General features: G+C 56.3%; 4 protein-coding genes across 8 annotated transcripts in view; 2 read left to right on the plus strand and 2 right to left on the minus strand.

Moving 5' to 3' along the window:
* LOC310647593 (uncharacterized protein) overlaps positions 1-24,900 on the minus strand; it is a 117,272-nt gene that overhangs the window by 29,345 nt on the left and 63,027 nt on the right. The window lies entirely within an intron of this gene.
* NPDC1 (neural proliferation, differentiation and control 1) lies at positions 134-12,696 on the plus strand. Of its 4 annotated transcripts, XM_083375416.1 has the most exons (10): positions 968-2,409; positions 2,515-2,663; positions 7,388-7,528; positions 8,244-8,342; positions 8,473-8,643; positions 8,889-8,955; positions 9,185-9,269; positions 9,555-9,634; positions 10,165-10,261; positions 10,532-12,696. In XM_083375416.1, the coding sequence occupies exons 2-10, from the start codon at positions 2,648-2,650 to the stop codon at positions 10,598-10,600; spliced, it is 825 nt and encodes a 274-aa protein (XP_083231542.1). In that variant the 5' UTR covers positions 968-2,409; positions 2,515-2,647; the 3' UTR covers positions 10,601-12,696. The 4 variants fall into 4 exon arrangements, with proteins under 4 accessions (XP_083231541.1, XP_083231542.1, XP_083231543.1 ...); XM_083375415.1 differs by lacking the exons at positions 968-2,409; positions 2,515-2,663 and adding an exon at positions 134-353; XM_083375417.1 differs by lacking the exon at positions 968-2,409 and having other exon boundaries at positions 2,427-2,663.
* Positions 14,178-15,824, minus strand: FUT7 (fucosyltransferase 7). Its single transcript, XM_083375404.1, has one exon. It carries the CDS (start codon positions 15,677-15,679, stop codon positions 14,663-14,665), a length of 1,017 nt encoding a protein of 338 aa, XP_083231530.1. The 5' UTR covers positions 15,680-15,824; the 3' UTR covers positions 14,178-14,662.
* ABCA2 (ATP binding cassette subfamily A member 2) overlaps positions 22,365-24,900 on the plus strand; it is a 29,787-nt gene continuing 27,251 nt past the window's right edge. Inside the window, exon 1 of one of the 2 annotated variants that reach the window (XM_083375303.1) lies at positions 22,365-22,542. In XM_083375303.1, the coding sequence (XP_083231429.1) occupies positions 22,477-22,542 (66 nt within the window). In that variant the 5' untranslated portion in view covers positions 22,365-22,476. The remainder of the gene's footprint in view (positions 22,543-24,900) is intronic. The other variant, XM_083375304.1, reaches the window with a different exon arrangement.

Genomic DNA, 24,900 nt, shown 5'->3' on the forward strand with positions numbered 1-24,900 from the left:
GCCGGGCAGTGGCTCCGCGCGCAGCCGCACTCGCTCGCCAGGCGCCCGGGCAGCCTGCGCACCTGCGGCCGGGACAGGTGGGCGGCGCGGGCGGCGTCATCGGCCAGCCCGCCGCCCGCCCCGCCCCGGCTCCGCCAGCGCCCCGCTCGCCTCCGCTGCCGCAGCCCGCCAGCCGCCTCCTCTTGCTGCTACGATGCTCCGCCGAGGGGGCCGCCGCTGAAGGATGAGCCCCGCCGCCGCCCGCCGCCGGCCCTGCCCGCCCGGAGCCCCCCCGACGCCGCCGCCGCTGCTCCTGCTGCTCCTGCTGCTCCTGCCGCCGCCCGCCGCCTGGGCCCTGCTGGCCACCCCCGGCGGTAAGCGCGCCCGGCCCTTCCCCGGCGGCCCAGCGTGGGCCAGGCAGGCCCGGGATTCCGGTGCCCACCGCCTCCGGCCAGCCGAGGCCTGGGGGGGATGACACCGCGCAGCCTTCCCGCGGCCTCTCCCCGCCATCTGGCTCCGGCCTCCCCTTCGCTCCTGCCCGTTTCCTGGCTCTCCTCCCGCAGGCTCGGCCCGGCGTGCTGAGGTGGGGATGATGGGAACTATAGTCCAAAGCCTGCGGAAGCCTGCAGGCTGCCCTTTGCAAAGCTCCCCTCCCCGCCTTTATTCCCCCCCGCGGCTTCGGCTTCCTGAACTTTGCGCCTTGGAACGGGGGGGGCTGCCCAGTTGTCGGGACCCTTTTCCTCCAAGGCCTCCTTCGGTCCTCACTGCTGCCCTTTGGGGTTTGGGATTGCCCTTCTATCCCCCCACTTTCCTGCCCCACTGGGGAGACCTTCCAGTGGCTGCCCCCTCCTCTCTCCCCCCCCTGGGGTCAGCCAGCCAGTTGCCAGGGAGCTGCCCCCTCTTCCCATGACATCATTTCTGAAAGCTCTTGGCAACTTTCATTCCCCCCCCCCCAACTCCATCTCCGTAGAGTTTGTGCTAGAAAATAATCCAGGGGGGCGGAAGGGGCTCCGCTCGGCCGGCCTGGAGGCTTTGCAGCAGCTGCCCAACCCAGCCAGCTCCTGCAGCCTTGCCTGGGCTTCCTCCCCCGCCCCCCAAATCCAGAACAACGGGTGGTTCTCTGCCCCACCCCCGCGGCTGAAAAGTGGGGCGTACCTGGTTGTGTTTGGGGGGTCTTGTAAAGGACGAGATGGGTGACGTGTGGGGGACCCTCTCGGTCTCCAGGCATTTTGAGCAGCTGGTGGGTGACGCTTCTCTGACTCAGCCCTCTCCCCTCCCCCAGCAAAGCTGTTTGGGGGAAGCGGAGCTGAGCAAGCTTGGGGGTTACTCCCCAGAGGCGACCCTCTCCCCTTCATCATCCTCTTGGGGGTTTCGGGATGGCTGCCCTCCGAGGGTCTCCTGGCATGGGTGAGACTGGGGCGCCTTCCAGTTTGGCCCTGGAGGACTTTGGACGCCGTTCAGCAAACGTCCGTTCTTTGCTGTGCCATCCATTGTCTAAAGCGGCCTTCCTTTCCGGACAGGAAACATTTCTCCTCTCTGGAAAAATTTCAGTTTGGGCAGCGGCTTCCTTTCCCTCGGCGAGCGGCTGTTTGGGGATGTCCCAGAGACGCCCCGGGCAGAAAAATCAAGGCTGCTCCTGTTTGGTCCTCCTTGCCTGGACTTTTAGCCCCCTCAAGCCACCTGGGGAAATTGTAGGAGTCTTGCAGCCTTTCCAAGATCCCACAAGGGGGTCTCTGGGGGGTCTGCCGATGGTTTGGGGGGGCTTTGGTGGAGTGCTGGAGCAAAGTCACCCCTGGCTGGTCGGGGGGGGGGATGTTATTTCACAGGAGCATTGAAAGCAAGATCAAGTAGCTTGAATGGGTCGATCTGAAGAGGTCTGGATGGTGTGTAAAAACAAGGGGTCTCTATGGGGCTGGGGGCTTGGCCCATTTAATGCACTTTCTGGAGAAAAGAGAGCCAGGCTGTCTTAGGCCCCTTCTCTATTTTCCTGGCAAACAAATCCATGTAGGACAGGTGGTGATCTGGGTGGCAGCTTCTCACGGGGAAAGTCGATATTTTTCCCAGCGAGTCTCAGAAATGACAGGCTGGCTTTGAGTGACGGGTGTTTTGTTTTTTTTACTGCAGGCAGGTTTTCCCCTCCCCCCCAGGCACCTGCTGGCTGGCCTTTGCTAGGCAGATCTGGGGGCCTGTTTCCTCCCCCCCCCTTTGCTTCTCTTCCTTCATGCATTGCTGGTGCTGAAGGGGCCGAGAGACGGGCGGGTTTGGGCTTGGCGAGGCTGTGAGCAGATGGTGTAAGGGCCAGAATCAGAATTGCCACCCTGGAGCAATCCTGTGGCCGATTTACAGGCGTGCACGGAAACACCCTTCCAGACTTCAGGATGGCACAACTCGCCACGGGACAATTGTAACAATTCTATTTAATTATTTAAAGTAAGTAAACATTTATTTTAATTTCTGCCATTCCCATTTTGCATCCTTTCTTTAATTATTCTGTTCCAGCATTTCTTTGATATTAGGGTAACTCTTGTCCCGCAGTGAGTTGGCCTGGCGAGTTGCCATAGGGTCTTCTGGACCGAACATCCAGGTTGCATCTGAATTCTCTCGCGTAGAAGCGGATTCCTCACGTTTAGGGCGGCTGCCGGAAGGAAAGGAAGGGTCCCAGGAGTGGATGGAGCCCACCGGACGTGGGTTCCTTAGGGAGGAGGGTCTCTGGAGTGCCCTGGGTGGGTGATGGGTGGGATGCCAGGAGACCTAGACTAGGTGGCAGGCTTGGGGGGCCTTCTTCCCCCTCTGACCATCAAGTGTGGGGAGAAGGAGCGAAGGCTGCGAGTCTCCTCACGTGCAGGATGCTTGGGAAGCTGCCAAGAGCACCAGGGGGGCATCCTGCTCCGCCCTAAAGCCCCCCAGTTATGGAAAACCATAGCCCCATCGGTCACCAGGTGACCTGCCTGACCCCTAGCCAAGCGCAGAGTTTTTAAGGGCCCCCTGCAATCTGAGGTGATGCAGAAACCTCCCTGGCCATTTGTGATGCGTCTCCGTCATGCTCGGTGGCACAGAAAGAGGAGACAGATGTTTCCTTCCGTGTGTGCCGACAAACCTGCTTTTCTTGAAATCCTTTCACGGGAGGTCAGAGGTCTGCAGGCTGGGAAACATTCCGCACACACTTGCCGATGATTGACAGGATTTGCAGGCAAGGGAGGTGCCTGCTGTTCCTTTTCAGAGGCCGAGTGCCAGAGGTTGGCATTCTGCTCCGGGCCTTTTGTTGGGCTAAGAGTCCTGGGCGGGACGCTTTCCCCCAAACACCAGCAAGGGGAAGGAAGGGAGCGCAGATGCTCTGCAGACAGAGCCAAGGTCAGCGAAGGGGGAAGGCCACCTTGGGACGTATCCTGAGCTGGGGCTGCTGGCGTTTTTCGTGCTTTGTCTTTGCTGGTGAGGATTTAGGGGTCCTGGAGCTCCCCGTGCAAAGCAATAGTAAATTTGCAGAGAAGTTTTTTCCCAAAGCTTTTGTTTACTTCGTTCCTTTGGCAACGGATGCTGAAGACCGGGCACCACAGAGGCCTCTCTTGCCCTTTCTGTAGTTACCGGCCCTTCCAGAATAATCCTTTAAGCAGACTAAAAAGATTCTCCTCTCTTCCTGCCCCCCCCCCCCGCCTCGCAAAGTTCCTGTCCCTGCTTCAGAAACCAGTTCTAATCCAGAGTGGAAATTCAGCCTGTAGCCATCGGCGTCCTCTTAGCCGTCTCCGATCTCGGTTTGAAGGACAAAGCCGGTGCCTCTGTTTTAGGAAGGGCTTGTGAGGCATTCAGACAACCAGTTTCAGGAAATGGAAATGCATTTCCCCCTTTGCAGAAGAGGTTCTCCAGGAGAAACTTCTGCTAGAGAATTCTTACAAGCAGGCTGCCCTTCTGGTGCTTTTCTCTTGTTCAGAGCCTCAACCTGAACTCCTGTGGGTTCTGGTGCCCCTGCAGAGCTGGGCTTGGTTCTGCAGTTTTGAGCTCTGCCACCCTCTCTGGCACGGCACTGTTGTGGCTGTCAGTGATGCGCCTCTGCACAGGTCACGCCTGGAGCTCAGCCGACGGTCCTGCTGCCTCTTCCCCGCCCGCAGCAGCCCCAGGAGCGGCTCAGTTTGCTGAGGGAGACCACCTCAGCCGAGGCAGAGCGTAGAGGGTGGCTGAAGCATCCGTGGAAGACGGGGAGAGGTGGAGGGACTGAGGGCCAAACCCGTCTTGCCCCGTGTGGCTCCCGCCAGCAGCAGAGCCCCGGGACAGGTCCCCCTGCTCTTCTGAGGGCGGCAGGCCCTTCCCTTGCCTGGGCTCCAATGGGAAAGGCTTGTCCAAGAAGGCAGAGGTCCCATGAGGTTGCCCGTATCTCTGCTGACAGGCGTTGGCTTCTCAAGCTGTGGGACTCTTTGTGCAAATGGTAGAGAACAGCTGAATACACACAGCATAGTTTCCAGGAACTGTGTGTCTCTAAACCCTTAAAAATGCAGCCAGACCTGCTTGGATCTCTGGAGGTTAGCATGTGCTTCCTTCCTTCCTTCCTTCCTTCCTTCCTTCCTTCCTTCCTTCCTTCCTTCCTTCCTTCCTTCCTTCCTTCCCCCTCTCTGCCTGGCAGAGAGGCCATCAATAATTCAGTGCTCCTGTGTTCCAGGAAGACATTTTGCCACGTTGGCAGCCAGCCTCAGAGCAAGGAGCCTTCTCGTGGCCCAGCCCAGACAGCAACAAGGAGCAGCGACCTCGCAGAGGCTCCTGGAGGAGGAGGGAGGATCCCTCGTGGGTCAGACGGAGGGGTTCCTTCACCTGGCACCCCCTTGCAATGCTGGAAAAACCCCAGGGAGGCTGTCCTTCCCCTGCAGTTTGACACCCCGCCCCAAAATAAAACGAATTTCTTTTTTTAAAAGGCTTTTTTATCTCCTTATTTCCAGGAGATAAAAACACCTAAAAATCGTAACTGTGGGCAGGGAAGGAAAGGGTGTAAAGGGATTTGGCTCGATGTGTAAGCAATTATTTCAGTTTCTTTTAAGACGATAGGACCCACAGTTTTTGGCCAATGGGAAAACTCTCTCTGGGGGTGTATCTATGCTGGGGGGGGAGCAGATGCCCAAACCGGGGTAGGGAAGGGAGCCTCTGGCTGGCAAAGTCACCTGGGTCTGGGCAGCTTGGCTTTCCCTGAGGTGGCCTGAGCTGGCTTGTCTTTTGGAGGCAACCAGTGGCAGTTTGAGGCTGTGTCGGGAGGCACAAAGCGGCTTGTGCAACGTGGCAGGCGGCAATTGGCGCCCGAGAAACGTCCTGGGTGAGTGAAGGAAAGAACGGGCCTTTCGCTCCTTCCTTTGATCGCCAGGCTGTCCTCCGGTCGAGATGACCCAAAGGGTGTTTCTCTGGGCCTCTTTCTGCTTTGGAGGGGGCAGCCGCCCTGGGCTTTTGTTTGCCTAGCCTGTGCAACTGTCATGTGGGGGGGGGGAGGTTGGGGGGTTGGGCAACCTCAAAACATCTCCTCCACTTCAAAGGCTAAATTTTAACTACCTGCCGTGTTTGCCCAGAACAGAGGATTGCCCTGCTCTTAGTGGGGAAGGGGCTTCCTTTTTCCTCCCCATGAAAGACAGCCCCCGCTCCTCCTGGGATGACCTCCGTCTGCTTTGCCTTCCAGTTGGCAGGAGTCCTTTTATTGCAGCCGTTTTTCATCACTTGTCTCTGCTTCCAGAGATGGTCTTCGGCACCTACAGGAGGTTCTCCAGAGAGCTGCTGAGTTTTGGGGATCCCTTCTTGGTTGCTTCTCTCTCTGGGGCTCCTTATGTTTGAAGCAGGAGGGGGCCGGGAGCAGGTGCCCGAGGGCTAGGACTCCCTGGCCACCCTGGGAGAAGCGTTGCCAAGCAGCCCTGCTTGACCGGGTCCCTGCCTCTGTCAAAGCCTCAGCCAGGCCCTGCGCAGCACCGGCTGCTGGCGGACAGCTCCCCAAATTGCTTGGGGGCCTTTTAGATTAAAGTCTCCTCTTTCAGGCAGTGGCCTGTCTTTGGGGGTCCTTCCTTTGGCTCATCTTCATCTCGGGGTCCTAAGTGGGTGACTGAGTGCGAATACCACGATTGGCTCAGGAAATTGCCTCCTCCTGCCATTTCTAAAATCAGGAGTCTCCCCCCCGCCTCTTTGCAAGGCTGAGTCACACCCTGGCAGTGCCTGGACTGATAAGAGGCAGGTTGGGGGGCCTCCCCGTGTGGACCTCGGCCTTTGGGCCTCTTCCCTTCCGAGTTGGGCTGGGGGGGGTCAGTGCTGGTGGCAAGGCAGCTTAGTCTTTGCTGCTGCCCCTGCACATAACCCCCCCCCCCGGAAAGCTGCTGAGCCGCTCCCAGCGGCTGAAATAGCCTCTCTTCAGTCCCACCTTGTTTGTTTCCTTATTTTGCTTTTTGTACCGGAGGGTTTCGGTGCCCTCTGCCTCTTCAGAGCTGCTCTGAGCAGGCCGGGGCAGAAAGTACGGCCAGCGGAGGGAGGGCTGCGTGGGGGACTCCGGGCTTTCCGTGTTCGGCTGCGGCAGGCCAAAGTTTGCTGCTGGCTTCCCAGACCAGACTGGGCAGGGACTGCCTCTCCTCCAAGCGCCCGCAGAGCAAGGAGAAAAGGGCTCGTGGGACTCTCTTTGCAAACCTTGCCACCACTTCCCTGACCAGGAGCCCCGAGGTGGCTGGCCGCAGCATCTGGCTTCCCCGCCTCCCTCTCCTGCTTCTCCTCCCCCCTGGCCCCCCCTCGGCTATTGTGTCAGGTGGGTTTTGCCAAAGCAAGGAGGGCAGGCTTTGGGCAGCCTCTGCGGGGCCGTGGGGAGGGAGGCGCAGGTGAGCTCTGGCATCTTGCTTGGCATCTGACGGGTTCCCTGGCACCGGGCTTCTGGGAGGGCTGCAGGCTCGGTGCCTGGAGGAGCGCTCTCCCCTTTTGTCACCCGGCGTCTGCTTCTGCGCTTCTGGGTTATCGCTTCTCTCTTGCTTACTTTCCGGGCGGGGGCAGATTGATCTGCACACTCCCCCCTCCTGCACCAAGAGAGAGGTTTGAGTTGCGCCACCTGGCGGCTGAGTTTCCCAACTGCAGGCTGACTGGAAGAGCCCAGGCCGTGGGACGCCGATGTGCAGGGTCTGCAGTGGCCCGTGGCTCCCGTCCAAACAGGCGCTGGAAGGCCTCCTTGCGAGGCAGCCTCCGCCTTTTGGCTTCTTGTAACGCAGAGAAAAGTAATAATTTGCAGGGAGGGGCCCCAGAGAGAGACCTGGCTTGGTGCAGAGGAAGCTGGTGGGGGGTCAACCGAGGGACAGGACAGGGACCTTTGTGGGGTGGCTGTTTGGCAGCTGCTCGTAAGGAAGGGCTCCCTCCGTGTCTCTCGGCCGGGCTTCGGGTTGAGCAAGCGGCCCTGATCCGCTTCCTGCCTTTTGGACCGCAGAGCTGTGTCCTCGGCACCTGGACTGCACCCTACAGCGGCGGAAGGAGTGTCCCCTGGGGTCCCATGCCTGCGGCCCCTGCCTCCCCCAGTTCGTGGAAGACGGAGAGGGAAGATGCGTGACCGAGACAGCAGCGCCCAAAGGTAAAGGGGGGGGCTGGGATTCCCGAGGCCCCTTCTGCACCTCCCTGGCAGGAGAGAGGCCCCCTTGTGGCATGGCGGGTGGGGGGCTTTATCTGAACTGCAGCAACTCCCCCGCAGACCCTGGAGCCGGGGCTTTCCCTGGTTGGGGCTCCGGATACAAAGTCACAGCATTCCTGGAAGACTTAGAGAAAGAAAACTGGAACAGGAACCCCCCCCCCCCGGTGGGCCAGAGGGTCCCCCGAGAGGGAAAGAGGCGCCAAGGCGGCTCTTTTCAACCCAGGTTATAGTGAGCAGAGGGTTGGGCTGGAGGACCTCTAAGGCGCCGCAGGGCAGGGGGGTCCTCCCCTTGCAGGCCGCCCTCAGGAGGCGAGGGAGGGGGTGGGAAGGGAGAGCAGAACAGGCAGCCGGCGCCAGGGGGAGGCCGGCTTCTGGCCTGACGTGGTGCCAAGTGGCTCCTTTGGCGGACAGATGGCGGCTTACGCAACAGCTCCCTTGCGAAGGGATTGTTTTCTCAGTGGCTTTGGAGCCCCTCGATGAAGACCCTCCCCCCTAAAACTGGGAAGGTCCGGGGCCTCTCTGCCCCTGTGCAAGGCAGTTGCCTCCGTTTTTAAACTGACATTTTCCCCGCTTGCTGAAATGTTTGCTACAATTGCATGTTCTCTCTGTGTCTGTTTACTTCTTTTGCTGGATGTCCTCCGTGTGCCCCCGTCTCCAGGGCAAACCGCTGTGGCCCCCAACCCAGAGGAGGAGATTGACTTGGTGTTGGATGCGCTGGCCAAGCAGGGCAGGGGGCCTCTGCCCCACGGCCAGGAAGGTACGGCTGCCCCGGGCCCAGAGAGGCCCTGCCTGGCACAGAGCAGGGGGCATGACTGACTTTGCAAGGGAGGCGACCCTCCTGCCTCTTCTGCCTTCTCTCTGCCAACCGGCCCTTCTTCCTCGCACAGAGAGCCTGGCCCCCACCGGCCAACACTCCAGGAACGGGGCGTCGAAGGCCGAGTCCCCACAGGGTGCCCGGCAGGGGTGGCCAGACCCGTCGTCTCGCCCCTCCACAGAGCCGCTCCACAACCCCCCAGTGGAGTCAACCCGCATCTCTTCCAATGATGCCCTCGTCCTCGGTGAGCCTTTGCCCAGGCAGCGTGGGTGCACCCTGAAAAAACCATAGGGGTAGCAAGATCTCAAGATGCTAGTCCTCAGCTCTGAGATGGCTTGGGAAGGCTGCCTTTGGTACTCCCATCTTCAGGGGCAGTCTATCTTGGGGGAGCAGCTGTCGGGGGCCCTGGGGTGGGGAAAACCTCCCTTTGCCAGGGGTGGGGGGTCTCCGACTGCCCTTCCCTCTCCAAGCCTCTGTCCTCCCTTGCAGGCCTGATTGTCGTCTGCACGGCTGCAGGGGTGGCAGCCCTGGTGGTGGCGACGATCTGCTGGTGCAGGTCAGTCTTGCGGATTTCCCTCCAGCAGTGGGGCAAGCGGGCAGCTGACCTCCTTGAGGTCGCAGCTTTGAGACCTGCCCTGGAGTCCTTCCGTGCTGCCTCGAAATGGAGCCTCCATGGCAGCAGCAGTATATCAGAGGAAGGAGGGGATGCCCAGGGCCTGTTTGGGGGTCCTCTGGGCTTCGGGGCAACCCTGCCAGATGCTGTGCTACTTCCCCTCTCCCCACAGGCTGCAGAAGGAGATCCAGCTTGCCCAGAAAGCAGATTATCCAGCGAATAAGCTGCCCCAGATCCCCCCCTACGACAAGCTCTCGGTAAGTGCCTCCTCCGGGCGCTCCTTGGCACGGCAAGGTGGCAGCTCCCAGTTCTTTGGCCAGCCCAGCGCCGGGGGCCTGCCTTGGGCCAGGCTTCTCCGTCAGCCTGACTCTCCCTGCTGGTGGCAGGGGGCTCTCTGTGCCCCGGCCGGGCCTGGCTGGCTGGCACCAGAGCCAGGAAAGGGCCCTCTCTGCCCTTCGCTGTGGGGAAGGCCAGGTGGTGGTGCCTGTTCTGCTGGCATGACAGTCTCCACCCCCCGGGTGCTGCTTGCCCTTTCCCTCCAGCCTGGCGATCGGAAGCTGGCGCAGAGTGCCCAGATGTATCACTACCAGCACCAGAAGCAGCAGATGCTCTCCTTGGAGAAGTGCGTCCCTCCTTGCGGTGACGGGTTCAAAGTATTGCCAGTTCCCCTGCCCTCTTCCTGGTTTCTCTTTGATCTCCCGGTGAATGGGGCCCAGAAGCGGGGTGGAGGGTGGGGGGGCTCCTTTGTGCAAGGCCCACAACAGCCAGCGTCGTCGGGGCCCGAGGCTGCTTGCCTCCCGAGGGCTTCTGAACAGGTTCCAAAGTGCCAGGAAGGTTAGGAAGCCCGGATGAAATGAGCCTCTGGCAGCCAGAAGTGAATGCCAGCTGGAAGGGCTTTGACAGCTAGGTGGCAGCGCCAGGGCCTCCATCCATTGGGGCGTCCACTGGAGAAAGCCTGGCCTGAGCTGGACCTCAGAGGAAGGGTCGAGATGCCCCCGTTTCTGCCTCAGCTTTGGCTGGACATTTTGAAACCAAAATCCCAGCTGGTGGGGAGGTTGGCTTGCCATGGGGCGGGCTCCTAAGGGGGCAGGGGAGGGAGGGCACCTTCTGCCCCGTCTCAGTACATTCTCCCCCCCCAAAAAAAATCCATAGGAATAAGGAGGAAGCCAAAGCTCCTGAATCTGTCTCCTCGGACGAAGAGAACGAAGACGGAGACTTCACGGTCTATGAGTGCCCTGGCCTGGCCCCGGTAGGTCTCCCTCTGCAGGGTGGGGTCGCAGAGACCATCCCCTCCCCCCTGCTGTGCCCAGTGTCTGAAGAAGAGAGCAGGGCCGAGCCCTGGGGTGAAGGCAACCGCTTCCTGGGGGTTCCTTTCCCGCCATGGGGAGTGCGGCTCCCGTGGGCTGTGGGGCTGCCCTGCCCCTTCCTTGCCCTTGGCTGGGCAGTGCCAGGCCGCTCCTCGAGGCAGTGAGTGTGTAACGGTTGGCTCGCTCTCCTTCCTCCTCGCTGGCTGCCGCAGACTGGAGAGATGGAAGTGAAAAACCCCCTTTTTGATGACTCCACTCTGCCCCCAAAGCTGCACCCCTGACTGGGAACTGTGGACGGTGAGCAGGACCCGTCCGAGGGCCGCCTGACCAATGGCCTCCTCTGCCCTCCTCTGCAAATTCTTGGCTGAAATAAATCCGCCTTCTGGGCATCTCGCTTCTGCTCGGCTTCGCCTTCTCCCCTGCAGCGGCCCTTCAACGGCTCCTGGATGTCGCGAAGAGGCTTTGCGGACCGTCTGGACTCCGGAGGGAAGAGATGGGCTTGCCACCTCCTGCCCCCACGACCCCTGCCAGCCCTGCACAAATCAGATTTCAGAGTGGGGGGGTGTTTCCCTTTTCTCTTTCCTTGTTTTGCAGCCCCCAAGGTTAAAATAACCGGGCTGGGGAGCCTTGGACGCTGGAGGCTTCTCCCTTTGGGAGGGAGCTGCAGCTTCCAAGAGGGAGGCCAGTGGAGACGCCTTGGGAAAGCGGTCCATGTGCCCATTTCGCAGGTGGGAACCGGAGGCAGACTGAGGCTGGAAAAGGTTTAGTAAGTCCTGATCCATTTCACACTGTTTTCAGCACTTTCCCAAGGGAACTGAATTTTGAGGCTTTGTGGGCAGGATTTTAGTTCTCAGAATTTCAAGGGGAAGCAATGTTACAAAACAGCGTCAAGGTCTGCAGAGGGGCCTGTTCAGAGAGGGGGAGGCGGGCTGACCCCCAGAGTTCCTCCCCTTGGGCCCGGGGGCCAGGCAGCCTTCACCCCTTAGCTTTCTCCGGCCGTGCCCACCGCTCTGCCGGTGTGATGTCCCTTCCTCGCAAAGGGAGGTGACGTCTGTTCTGATTCCGAGGAATTCGTAACCTTCCGCCAGAGCGATTGCGCAAGAGCTAGGATGGCATTGAGCCACGTTTCCTTTTCTTGTTTAATTAAAACCAAATCTGGAATGTTGATTGATTTCCTTCGTACCAAATTCAGAAGGTTTCCTAAATATTTCTGAATTCCTTAATTAAACGGGATGGGTGTTGCGGGAAGAAGAACGAGATTGCTGGTAACCTGTCTTGTCTGCTTTCGGAAGACACGATGTTCCAAGCGTTCGGTCTCCCTCTGAGACTTGGGGAGGGGGAAAAGCGTTGGAGAGGCTGAGTTGTGTTAGACAGCAACCAAGGCTGATTCCTACCCTCCTCTTTGCATGTCCACCTGGGTAGCTGTAGCCTATTTCTCCTTGCCCCTGCCATGAGGTCTAGAAGCCTGATGGAACACAATAAAAAAACAAGGTTCACCACTCGGGGCCACGTTTGGAAAGGGGCCGTTTGTTTACACAATTGTCCTTTGGGATTGCGATGCACGGTGAATTTGCAGGGCAGAGGGTGGATATTTTATTTTATTTTGAAGAGGTTTGCCAAAAGCCTCAAGAAACCATTTTTGGAGTGCATTAGAGCTGCATCAGGAGCTGCCCCCCCCCGGCACCTCCTCTAGGAGTTTTGCAAAGGTGTCCCCTCCTTCCCATCGGTCTCTCAAGAGGCTTTTCTTGGGCCTGAAGCTGCAGCCAGAGGGGCCCCCAAGCCTCCAGCTGCTGGGCCCCTGGGCTACGGGTCCCCTACCTGAATCGGAAGAGTTTGGGGGGTAGGGGCTGCTCTGGCTGAGCGAGCAGGGCAGGACCACCACCTTAAGCAGAGAAGGATGAAGAGTATCCAGGCTTTTTCCAAAGCAGCTTTGGGGGGAGGGGAGACCCCTCTGCGTTCATCCTCCTGTTCTTGAGTTTGCACAGCACTTTTGCACTTATCCCGCTGAGTAGTTTACTCCCTACTTTTGTATTCTTTCCAAAGAGGAAGGCACACATAAGGGAACGAGACCTGAACCCAGAGCTCTGAGTTCTCAGTTGCCTCCTCAGCTGCCTGGACTGTGTCCGTTGCTAATATTGGAGGAGGGAGAGGATTTCCCCCCCACACACAACACACTGGTGACTTTGCAGAGAGTTTCTCCTTCGGCCCTGCTCCGGGTGGGGGGCTCTGAAGGTGGCCCCGGAGCTGCCATCTCTTAAACCCCAGAAGTGGGATGGACAATGCCACATGGGGATAGTTTATTTTTTTCTTTCTTGTTTTGTGGTTATTTTTGTTTCCAGACCTGTATGGACTGTGTTTAATAAATTTTATTAAATGACCAATTCTCAAGCTAGTTCCTCAATGCTTCTTTGGTGCCCTTCGGTTTTAAATGAGCCGTTTTCTTCCTGGATTTAGGGGTCTTAAAAGAACAAATCTGTCCTCACAGCCTCTGGCCATGTTGGTTTGAACCCCAAATTATTCTGCGTCAGAGAATATCTGGGAAGTAGTTAGAGGAATGCAGATAAATCTGAATAACCCAAAGTGCTCCCAGCCTCCCTCTTGCAGTGTGTTTAATATTCTTTTGCAGAAGGTGGACAGTGCCAAGGGTTGATCTACAGGGAGATCTTGGGCGATTCTCCAGGATGGCTCAGATCCCATCCAGGCCCGCAGGGTGGTGGCCAGCGCTGTGGCCAACGGTCACCCTGCCTCCCATCCCCCATTAGGCCAGGAAAACCAGCTGCCTAGTCCAGCCCTCCTGCTTGCCCACCACCGGGGTGAGGGGTGGGGCCGAAGCCGAGGCACTCCCCCCCCCAGGGGTGCCCAGAGGATGGGTGTCTGGCACTGTAACCACTGCACCCACTGGCCCCTTGCTCAAGACACTGCGCAAGCGATAATCCCATCCTGACTGCAATTAAATTGCTCTCGGACCATATTTTGAGGAACATATTTTACTATTTTTCTCAAATAGGAAAATGATATTCAAGTAATCTCATTAAACATTCAAGCAATTCAAGTTAGAATTGGAGCGATGCTCGGGGGTGGTGAAGGAAAAGTTACTTTGACTCTGTAGAGATTGAAAGATCCAAGAGGAAGGAAGATTTGTAGAACATAGGAGCCCCATCCTCGTGTGCCGAGTTGTCCACCAGAGGGGCTCACAGGCCCTTCTGGACCCCAGCCTCAAACCCTGAATGCCCCCCCCGCGCAAAACTCTGATCTATTCTTAAGGGTCAGTTTTTAAAGTGCTCCCAGCCCTATCAAGCCTTCCTTTCTGAATGCAGTTTGGACGGTCATTTAAATCCCTCTCTTCCTCCCAGGTGGCGTCCTGCGTGGGGATTTTCTCCCCCCCCCCAAGCCCTGCAAAGTAGGTCAGTATAAGATTAGGATTAACTGAGCAATTTTAGACGGGGGAGGGGGAGTGGGAGGGAAGGTTGTGGGGGGGGGGCTTCCAACTTGGCACAGGGCTCCATCCACTGCTTTCAGTAGAATTCATGGGATCCAGCGGGACCCCTAGAGGGGGCTGATGGCCACGGGAGGCTGGCACCGGGTTGGCACTGTGCCCAGAAAGGGCAGGAATTAGAAGGATGTTAAAGGACGTTCACAGGATGTGGGGAGCACTTGTGACTGGGAGGGCTGAGGGAGGACCGAGATCCTGGCTGCCCCCCCCCATTAGGCCAGGCAAACTGGCTATCTGGCTGGGCCCTCCTGCTTGGCTCTGCTTGCCCACCGCTGGCTGAAGGCTGAGGCCGAAGTCGCGGCACTCACTCCCTGGCACTGTAACCACTGCACCCACTGGTCCCTTGCTCAAGACAAGGAGGGGCACTGAGGTTTCTGGCTTCCTCTCTTGCCAGTCTCACTTGGGTAAACAGGAAAGGGTTTAATGTCTTCTGCCTCGCAGCTTTCGTGTCTTCCTCTGGAATAGCTTTCTTCTCAGCCCACCTGCCATCTGGCATTCCGTGTGGGTTCAACTACAAATCCCATCAGCCATCCCAGACTCGAGGTTTGTGGTGCTGGGGAATGGACCTGGCTGAGGGAGCAGAGAAGAAGTGAAGTTTGATTGACGAGCACTTGAGCAAAGAAGGAAAGGAAAGGAAAGGAGGAAAAAAAGAGAGGAGAAGAACTCACCCCTGGAATAAAAAGGGAGGATAGTTGGAAAAAGGAGAGACCCCCTGGGTGGGCGCTGGTGCCAACATAGGGGCTCCTGCTTTGGGGCCAGAGGTCTTCCGAAGGGCAGCTCTGGAGCGGGAGAGGAGCCACAGAGAGTCTGACTGCCCCGGGGACATTTCCAGCTGTAGCAGCAGATGCCGCTAACCCCAGTACCAGCGCTTCAGGTCCGGGTAGCGTTTCTCCCGGGGCAAGGAGGGGTACTGCCGGCAGATGGAGCAGAACCGTTCCCGCCAGTCCTGGTGGAGTCTGACCGCGTAGCTCCGCTTCCAGGCAAAGAAGCTCCGGTAGTGGCTTTCGTTCATGGTAGTCAAGAAAGTGGCCAGGTCCTGGGCTGAGCTGAAGTCGTCCACATGGATAAAGGCGTCGGCGGGCACGAACTGCTGGTAGTTGGCACGGGAGGGGCCCAGGACGATGGGCACAGAGCCGGCGAGGAAGGCATTCCTCCAGAGCTTCTCCGTGATGTAGTCCCGGTGGATGGAGTTCTCGAAGGCCAGGTAGAACCTGTACTTGGAGACGGTTGGCAGCAAACAGTCGGGACACAGCGGCTTCCTGCTGGCCTTCCCAAACACGTCGATTCTGAGGTGCCTGGACAGGTTGCGGTACATCACTGCCCTGGCTTGGGAGTGATGATAGTGGCTGATCACCCAGGAGACTAAGCCGGTTTTCTCTGGGATCTCCACCACATCCAGCGAACGAGGCACCAGCTCCCCGTAGGGGAGAAAGAGGTCAGCATCTTGCCTGTACGAGAGGACCCAGTTCCATTCCTTCCCCGTCCAGCCCTCCAGGGCTTTGGTGTGGCTTGGAGACTCCAGGGAAACCCAAACCCAGTTCTGCCCAGGGTGGGCCTTGGACGGTGGAAGGTCCTGCCTTTCATGCTCGAGTTCCAGGTGATGGAACACCACAACGTCCGCTTGGCTGAACAGGATACGGTTCGTGGTCAGTTGGCAACCTGTGATGCCATAGAGCCTGGAGCAGACGTCACCGGTCAGGTCTGTGGCTCCCCCGTAGGGCCAGCTCCAGATCAGGAGGGTCAAGTTGGTGTTCTGCCTTGGAGACCTTGGAGGGTCATCGGACAGCTTGAAGAGAAGCGGGGCATTCCAGAACAGGACGATGCCAAGGAGAGATGCAGCGGTCCAGATCTTTGCCACAGGGGACATCAGGTGGGAAAGTGACCAGAAACACAATTGCTGCTTTGTGCTAGGAGCTGGCTTGAGGAACTGGGGTTGCTCAGCCCTCTTCCTTCCTCAGTCCGAGCAGTTCTCAGAGCTGCAAGAAAGACAGAAGGGGTCAGATTGCCCAAAGGATTGCAAAATATCCCCTACTGAATTAAAGGAGGTACAGAGCAGCTGAGAAGTCTCTTCTTCCGGCCCTTCTCTGCTCTTTGACCCGAGAGGCTGGGGACTTCTCAAACCTTAGCCTGATGCCAAGGAAGTTGCTGAGATCGGAATCTTGGGGGCTGTTAAAGGTGGAAGTGATGGATGAGGCTTGAAAACCTTTCGGCTTTAGCACTGCCGACGACGCCACCTGCAGTGATGCCCTGGTGTTGCTGCACACCAACTAGGTCACTGTGGGGTGTGCAACCTGCTATGACTTTGGAAAATATGGAGCATTGTGATGCATGTAACATTTCGTAAACAATATTTCTGTCTTGCATTTGGCTGCAAACAAACAGAATCTCCCTCTCCCTACCCCTCCGTTGCTGCCTCCTCTCTCTTAATCCACAACTCAAGATGAGGGAAAGATGGTCTCCGAGTACTGGTGAAAAGAGAGGGGTGTCTGACGGACATGAAAACAGATGATGGGTCCAAGCAGGGAGAACAAGGAAGAGAGACCTAACTCCAGAGGAAATGTCAGTTCCTTTTTCCACAACTTTCCCATTATCGTCCAACCAGCATTAAAGTCTGACTGAGTTAATATCACATTATTTGGGAGAGGGTTAGAAAATGGAGTGATTTGTTAAAAGTTCAGCGGGATGTAACGGGTGGTATTTTGCTTTCGCTTCTCACTCAGTCAGGTTTTGTTCTGGAGAGAAGTTGTTCCTGGAAGTTAAATAGAAAGTCACAAAGCAGCCTGAAAGCAGTGAAACTTCAGTCTGTCCGTGAAGTGGGCCTTTAAAGTTTTCTATTCTGGAAAAGGAGTTCACGAGAAGTATCTGAGCAGAACTCTTATTAACAAGACATCTGATTGACAGTCCTACTAATTTATGCAGACTCTGGATCTTTTAGCTGATAAGGTTTTGTTTTCATTTGCATTCCTCTCCCTACTTACTCTATTTTTGGCTCAAACAGTCGTATTTTTGCACGGTGCGCCCTTCTATCTAAATCCAGAACAAAGAAAGCAAACGGGTAGTGCAGGGTAAACGATGATCAAACTCGAACAATGTAATGATCAGTTTAGGACATTCTGCAATCTCCCTTAATTTAACTGGCATCAAAACCTGGACTGAAAAAGAGAATCTTTCAGATTCATAAAGATCCTTGACCAAATGTTTTAAGGACCTTTAAAAACCTTAAAATATCGGTCCCCAAGCAAAGTTGCAGGGAGCCAATTCTGAAGCCAGATGAGAAATGTTTGAAGCCGTCTAAGCCCAACAACAACAACAACCCTGAAGATGAGTAGCTGTGCAAGGAATGGAGGATTCTGCCCAACCCTTTAAAGTGGCAGAGCGCTGGCTGCGTCAACGAGCAAGGGTTTAAGAGGAAGAGACGGGCCGTTACATTCATCAGGGATGCCAAATTGGTTTCCATCCAGTTTGCAGGATTTGCTGCTTTAAAATCGCTTCCTTGGTTCGGGGTTCGAATGCCCCAGTGCAGCTTGCTTTTCAGTGAGTTTCCCCTGCGTGTAGTGGGGAGGGACCAGATCCTCCAAGCTAGGATGGTGAGGGAGAGGAGAGCCAAGCGTGAACTTTGCAAGTGAGTCCAGCAAGCTTTTCCCACGCTGCAGGACTGGTGCCAATCAAACCCAGGAATGATTAGGAATCGGGTTTTAGCCAGGAACCTGGAAAGCATCTGGACGGGGACGCCTCTCAGGAGCGCTCAAGATGGTTGCCTGAAGTCTTGCAGAACTATTTACTGAGCATCTCCAAGTATGCTTTTCTCCCAGCTGCTGGTGCCACAGATGGCAGCCCACCACATTTGCGTATGCCACCGACGCCTCCCAACTCGAAGCCGCTCTCAGTGCCTCAAAACACACAGCACAACGGAAAGCGTCTCGGGAACAAAGCTCATAAAAACCACTCTTCCTCTCTGGACCTCCTTTGGGGCAGAGCCGTTTAAACCCTTTTCCAAAGAGCACATCGGGGTGGGGGGGGGGCACATGGCTACAGAGGGGGGGGGAGCTGCTCCAGAACCAGGGTGGTGCGTGTTGAAATCAGAGGGGCCATGAGAAGAAAATGGGGCCACTGTTTTCCTGAATTCAGACGCCGCCTGTGGGTTCTTCACCGCCACCACCACCCCGGGACAAAAGCTGTGGATCCCCAGAGTCAGATTAAGCCAAAACAGGAAATGATGGCAGAAATTCATAACGAGCTTAGTTAATAAGGGGGAAATGTGAAGCAAGCAGATGACGCAGACTGTGGCAGGAACGAGAGAGCGTGAAGAAATCTTCTGAATAAAGAGTAACCTTATGAATTGGTGGTACTGCTGAGCTGGTCAAACCGGTTGGTCAGAGGGAAAACCAAGACTTGAATGAAGCTGGCTTGGCTGTTCATAACTAACTGCATAAAATTTAGTTGAATGAAATTTGTGTGCATTCATCTATAGTTTCATTCCGTCTGTTTCTTCCTCTTTTTGGAAGATGTGCCCAATGAGCATGGTTTATTTATTCCTAATAAAGGAGCATTTTGTTAACCTTCTTCGGCTTCTGGGTTCTCTTGAGACATTTCATGGGCAACAGGCGACGTAGCTGCTCCTAGTAATTCTGAAAGTGCCCTGAGTTTAAGGAAGCAGAGCTTTCACATCCTTCCAGCAATTAAAATCAGTGTTCTTCTAACTGGCAACTCAAACTAACGCTTCATTAAATATATTTCATGAAATAAATCAAAAGGAGGAAATAAGAGTTCGTACGAGCGGTGTGCAATGAACATTTCAACCCTATTGAAATGCAGATTAAAAATTGTAGCTAGCCTTGAAAACAAAATTAATTTTAATCTTAATTTTAAAATACAAAAGAGATTGGATTAAGAGAAAATTATTTATGTCTGTGCCCAGAAAATTAAGTTTTAGATTTTTAAAATACTGATTAGGATGGTGTTCGATTGTTGTTGTTTTTTTTTTAAAAAGCCTTTCCAAAACTTAGAAAGGAAACTGTTGCTACTTCAGCTAAAATGTCTGGAAAAATATTGAATTTGAAATCTACGCTTATAAGGTCTGTTTTGGGGGCGGGTGGTAACAGCAGGTGGGGAGAAGCCGTAGGAGGGGAATTTTTGTCAGAATGGTTTGTGGGAAAGATAAAAGGTAGAGGAAATATAGTGGAAGAACTTGGTTCATTTTTTAAAAAATGCTTTCATTTTGTTTCATTTCAGTACTTATCTTCGTCAAAAATCACAGCTTTCTATAAGTCTTGTCAACTTGCGCAGAGCTGCCCAGCTATTGCTGAGAGCTGGGTGGCATGAAAGTTTAGCAACTATGTTTTATTTGTTATAAATCAGGGCCATTTAATACTCCTGTCCAAGTGATATGGATTTATTTATTGATCGAAAACTAGCACGAACTTAGGCTGTGACTAGTCAGAGAGAGACAGAAGTGTTTTCCTTACTCTGCCAATAATTGTCTAAAACACCGTTCGTTCCGTTCCACCTTTGATTCCCGCTCAGCCCCCCTGGCAATACCCGCCATTCGTGGCATAAATGAACCGCCTGGCTGACTTACCCCGCTGCCTTGGTTCTGCCCCAGAGAGCTCCTGCGCTGAGTGGAGGCGGAAGGCGAAATACGCGCTTGTGGTCTCTCCTGCTCATCAGAAGAAACCCGTCCCTGACACTTTTCGCACCTTGGTCAGATACAGCTGTATTGTGGGAAGTTTCTCTCTCTCTCTCTCTCTCTTGTGGGCCCAAACCACATCTGAACGGCTCGGCTCTGCCCCAGAAAGGCACCCCGTATTTCTGCTGGAGGAAGTCTGCAGCCGGGTTCCCTGCAGGAGCAGCTTTCGCTTGGGTGAACGCTCCCCCAGAGTTCCCTTTCAGAAGGGGCCATTCCCCTGTGTAACTCCCTGCCACCAGATGTGGCCCAAGCGGTCCCTTAGCTTGCAGCTCTGGAAGGAGATCTGGGGCGTGAAAGCAAAAGGGGAACCGGGCTGGGGTGGCCCAGCTCAGTGCCAGCTGCAGGTCTGGCTTTGGCGCCCCCCCCATCTCTGGCTGCCTCCCAACAGCTGTGTTATGTGCTCCTGGCTACTTTCCTTCGTGACCAGAGGAGAGCTTGCCTGACCAACAACCAGCCGAGACACAGCGAAGGCCTTTCGTTTCGTTTATTGCAATAAGCAGGGAGATAAGCTATCAGAGCTTGGTTCTCTCCAAAGTTTCAACCCAAAATATTCCCTTCTTTATACAGCCCTTTCCCTGCCGCCACATCCCTCCTCTTTCCCCCTTGGCTGAGGTACTATGAGGTTACACTCTTTCTGTCTGCTTCTTACACGTGGATATTTATGTCCCCCCCCCTTTAGAACAATAGGTTCTTTCCTGTTTTTCGGTTCAGCATGCCTTTCCTCTTGTCTTATTCAGCTCGTTTTCCTGTTTTTCGATTCAGCATGCCTTTCCTGGCTAGCCATTTCCGCTTACAGCTGTTTTTTTAAGTTTGTCTTCCTCCTTTCCCCACTCTAAGACCCAGCTAATATTTGCCTACACGTTTATCTTACTTCCTCCTTTAATGTTATCTTTTCCATGATTCTCAGCAATTGTAGCAATTGCTTCTCCACTCAGTAAATTTCCACTGCAGCAAATTCAATTTTAAATTTCTCTTAGAATATTAAATTTTTGAAGACCTTTCCTTTACTTCTATCATCTGGGATTTGTTTCCGCAAAAGTCTTGACTTTTGCAGCCTTTTCCTTCTTTCTTGGCTTCAGCTGGGCTGCACTGGTTCCTGAAATGGCCTTTATCTCGCATTCTGATAACCTTTGCCAAGCTTCTTGTTGTTAGTTGTAGTCACTCGTCGTGACCCCACGGACAACGTTCCTCCAGGCCTTCCTGTCCTCTACCATCTTCTGGAGTCCATTTAAGCTCACGCCTCCTGCTTCAGTGACTCCATCCAGCCACCTCCTTGTCTGTCGTCCCCTTCTTCTCTTGCCCTCGATCTTTCCCAGCATGAGGCTCTTCTCCAGTGAGTCCTTCCTTCTCATAAGGTGGTCAAAGCATTTGAGTTTTAGCTTCAGGATCTGGCCTTCTAAAGAGCAGTCAGGGTTGATCTCCTCTAGGACTGACCGGTTTGATCGCCTTGCAGTCCAGGGGACTCGCAGGAGTCTTCTCCAGCACCAGAGTTCAAAGGCCTCCATTCTTTGGCGCTCAGCCTTTCTTATGGTCCAGATTTCACTGCCATACATTGCAACTGGGGAGACTGCCTTGACTATACACACTTTTGTTGGCAGGGTGATGTCTCTGCTTTTTAGTGTGCTGTCTAGATTTGCCATGGCTTTCCTCCCGAGGAGCAAGCGTCTTTTAATTTCTTGGCTATTATTAATAATTTGCCGTTCTGACGTTTCTCTCTAGGGGGAGCTCTTGGACCCGCCCCGGGCTCCGCGGGTGTCCCACCGTTGCAAAGGGGCACCTTCGGTGCGTTGGTGTGATGATGACTGACCCACAACGCCAGGGCCCGGGCCTCCCGCAGCATCCTTTCGCTGCATGCACCGGACCTATCGCGAGGAGCCGGGGAAACGCGGCGATCCCGCAGCCACGGAGCTTTTTCAGGCGGCTGGACCGGTTCCCGAGGCAGCCTGCAGAAGGGGAAGCTCTGTCGGATTTGGAGCCGCCTCTTCGCCGAAGACTGGGCGGCTCCGCTGCTGCGCGCCGAGACCCCTTTACTTCCAGGCAGGGGAAAGGGAGGGGGGGACCTCCGTCCTACATCTCCCAGCAGCCCACAGCGCGCTCAGAAGGAATTGTGGGAACTGAAGTCCTGGCGACTCTGCCAGCCTCAGCCCGCTCAAGCCAGGGGCCGGCCGTGCGCCCCCCCATCGCCCCCCGGGCTTCGCCGCCGCCGGCCCTCTCCACGATGGACGGGAAACGCGCCGGGAGGCCTTTTTGGTTCTTCCAGGGGGAACCCGCCCCCTGCAACATCTGGAACCTGGATTCCAGCAGCGGTCCACTCAAAACCCCTGGACACCATATGGGAAGTGCGATGTGAGCCCTGGGATCTTCCCCCAGGGCTTCTTCTACGGGGGTCTCCTGTACACGGAGGCTCCATTTTGTACTGGTGGCTTTTAGCTGGGCCGTTGATCCTGCATCGCCCAGCCGCTTCCAGCTTGGAGGAAACCCTCAGGGTGAGCCGTGCCAGCCTTCCGCGGGTCACCTCTGCTCCTGCCACCAAGCTCTGGTTTAGCCGCCATCTGTCGAAGGAGCCCCAGTTCCTCGGGATCGCCCGCCCTGCGCTGTCAATACTCTGCAAATCCGCCAACGTGCACTTAAACGTGCTTTTTTTTAACCAGACTGGCGGAGGAAGGCGCGCTCCGCTGCCCCCGCAGGGTCTCCGGGCCGGCTGCCGCTTTAAGAGGCCGGGCCGGGCCCGCCGAGTTGGGGGCGGCGCCGGGCTGGCCGGCTTTGCGGGAGCGCCTTGGCCGGGAGGGGCTGCGCGGCGCCTCTCCGGGAGCAGGAGCTGCGCGGGAGCCGGGCCAAGGCCCGCCGCCACGCCCTGCCCGCCTCTGCCCCCGTCTGCAGCAGAGGGAGAGGACCGGCTGTTGCTCCGTCGAAGCCGTCGCCGCGGCGGACGGCCTTGCGTTCTGCCCTGCAGCTGATGCCCAGGGAGGGGCGACGCGATGGGCTTCCTGCACCAACTTTACCTCCTGCTATGGAAGAACGTGACGCTGAAGCGACGCAGCCCGGTCAGTGGCGGGGGGGGGGGGTCTGGAGGGGAAGGAAAAGTGGGGAGAAGGGGCGGGGGCTGGGCGCCCTCCCCCTCGGCCGGCGGGGCTGCCCAGGGGCCGGAGAGCCTTGGGGGCGGCCGAGGTTTCCTTGCGCTATTTCTCCGGGGAGCGGCGGCTTAGGGAAGGGTCCCGCCGAGCAGCTGGAGCAGGAGTCCGAAGACCCCCTCCCAATCTCTCTGGGCTGGCTGTGAGGGAGGGGTCTGCTCGGAAGACCCTCCGCTGCTCGCTGGAGGGCTGGGCCTTTGTTGGAGGGGGCGAAATGCATTTGGAGAGCCTGCAAAGAGGCTGGGCGGAGGGCTGCCTCCACCTGTCCCCCGAAGGTGAGCGGTCTCTGCCGGCCGCCCTTCCCTCCCGTTTCCAGGTCAAGGGCGGAAGAGGCTTCGAAGGCCTTTTTGTAGAAGGAGAGAGAAATCCGCAACAGGTCTTGCCGGGGTATCCTGAGCCTTCCCCAACTTCCTCTGGCTTGGAAGTGGGGTAGGGAAAGCCCATCTCTGTCACAGACAGCCAAGGTGTTGGGATTCATGGGAGTTGTAGTCCAGCACATCTAGAGAGCAGTAGGTGAGGGAGGCGGTGTGGGCCAGTTTGTGGGCTCTTTTCCAGCCCTTAGAGATGATGATGTGTGTGTGTGGGGGGGGTGTTTCTCTGAACCAGGGTTGTCGGAATAAAACCCTGGTGGTGTCCAGCTTCATGTGGAAGGCAAAGCCAGAGGCAGGTGGGTTCCCAAATTGTGCTAAGCTGAGCCAAAAGCAGTTAAACTCTTAAGCTGTGGACTTTGTCGTTGAAACAATTTTATCTCTGCTCCCCTATTTAAAAATAAACCTGGCATTTATCCCTCATTAGCACCAGCCTGGGGGGGTGAGGCTTGGTTCTGGCTTTGCAAAAGGAGGAAGCCAAGGTGCTTTGCAATCTGTGTTGTGCCCCCAGCTGCCTGCCCTGGCTGGCATAAGCGTGGTCAGGCAGAGGCATCACCAGGCTTTCAGGCACCAGGCTGGCATGAAGGTGGGTCACTGGCATTTGATCTCCTGCCCTTTTCCTGGTGGGAGATGGAGGCCGAAGCCTGCAAGGAGCTCACCGAGAGACTTAGGGGCAAAGTGCAGAGACGCTCCCCAAACTGCGATGTGACCTGAGCTCCGCAGGATTTATCATCTGCAGCCCCTTTATGGGGCAGCTTCACCCCTGGCTGCTGTGGGGTACAGCCAGAGCTCAAAAACCAGAATTACAGTCCGGGAGGGGATTCCTCCACCTGTGGAAATCAGCACCTGCTTGGTTTTCTCCCCCCCCCCCCAGACCAGGGCTCCGATGGCAGTCTGGGGCTACCCAGGCACCGTAGAAGCAGGGGGTGTGCAGGCATTCTTCTGCCACCCAGGGCTGGGGGGGGCTGTCTTTCATTCCCCCCCCTCTGCTGCATGACGATTAGACCATTAAAGAGATGTTCTAATATATCTTGGCTCTCTTGGAAGCTGGTGTGTCTCGGCCCCTCGCTCTCCTTCCCTCTCTGCTTCTCCATCCCAGCAAGACCCTCGGCTGGTTTTCCCTCTCTGGTTGGAGTTGAATCCCTCTTCACCCTCCAGCCTCTTCCCAGCAGGGATGACTGCCCCCCCCCCAAAAAAAAAGCAGAGGGGAGGTTTCTGTGTGGCCAGCCGCACGGAGGCAGCTTGATCTGGGGCCCTTCTTAGGAAAGGGCCGGAGGAAGGAAGCAGCGGGCGGGATCTTGGTGTTTAGAACTGGGGCATCCCTGGGTCATTTGTTATCTTGGGGCACTTTGACAGCCTTGCAGAGTTTGGCTGCTTCCTCTGGCATTGGTTTCTCTTTATCTCTGACCTCCCTCTGAACAATTCAGCAGTCTGCCCGTTCTTGCAGGCAGCCGTGGCTCCTGCCCTCTGCAGAAGAGAGCCTCCCGGGGGGCTTGGCTCCCCCCCTCCTAATTTATGCCCATTGTAATGTGGAGGATCTGGCTAAGCCCTCTGCAGCAGCACCGGCTCAGCAGCTTGTGTGTGTGTGTGTGGGTGTGTGTGTGTATAAATTCCGCAGAAGCTTCTGCTGCGGAACAGCCTTTTGCTCCCTTTCCAGCGGAGAGGCTGGATTCCAGCTTCCTGGGCCCGGCCAGGGCTAGCAAAATCTCTCTGGTCTTGAGGAGACAAAACAGTTCCCCAAAGGCAGCAGAGGATTTTGCGTGGATGCTGACAAGCCTTGCAGGGACGTGTCCATTCTGACACCGAAAGCTGAGGTGGGCCTGAGGGGATCCACGTGAGGGAGGAAAGGCTGCCCTGAAGGGTTTTGGAGCTTGTCTCTGTATGATGAGGGGGGGCCCTCTAT

Source organism: Vipera ursinii, assembly GCF_947247035.1.
Source record: "Vipera ursinii genome assembly, chromosome: 16".
NCBI lineage: Eukaryota > Metazoa > Chordata > Lepidosauria > Squamata > Viperidae > Vipera > Vipera ursinii.

What these genes read in the sequence shown, in the direction of transcription:
- NPDC1 (XM_083375414.1), top strand. Translation starts at nt 3,150, where the DNA reads ATGATTGACAGGATTTGCAGGCAAGGGAGGTGCCTGCTGTTCCTTTTC. An exon ending in CCCCCTACGACAAGCTCTCG is followed by an intron (nt 9,270 to 9,554) that starts GTAAGTGCCTCC and finishes CTTTCCCTCCAG; the next exon opens with CCTGGCGATCGGAAGCTGGC. An exon ending in CAGATGCTCTCCTTGGAGAA is followed by an intron (nt 9,635 to 10,164) that starts GTGCGTCCCTCC and finishes AAAAATCCATAG; the next exon opens with GAATAAGGAGGAAGCCAAAG.
- FUT7 (XM_083375404.1), bottom strand. Translation starts at nt 15,679, where the DNA reads ATGTCCCCTGTGGCAAAGATCTGGACCGCTGCATCTCTCCTTGGCATC.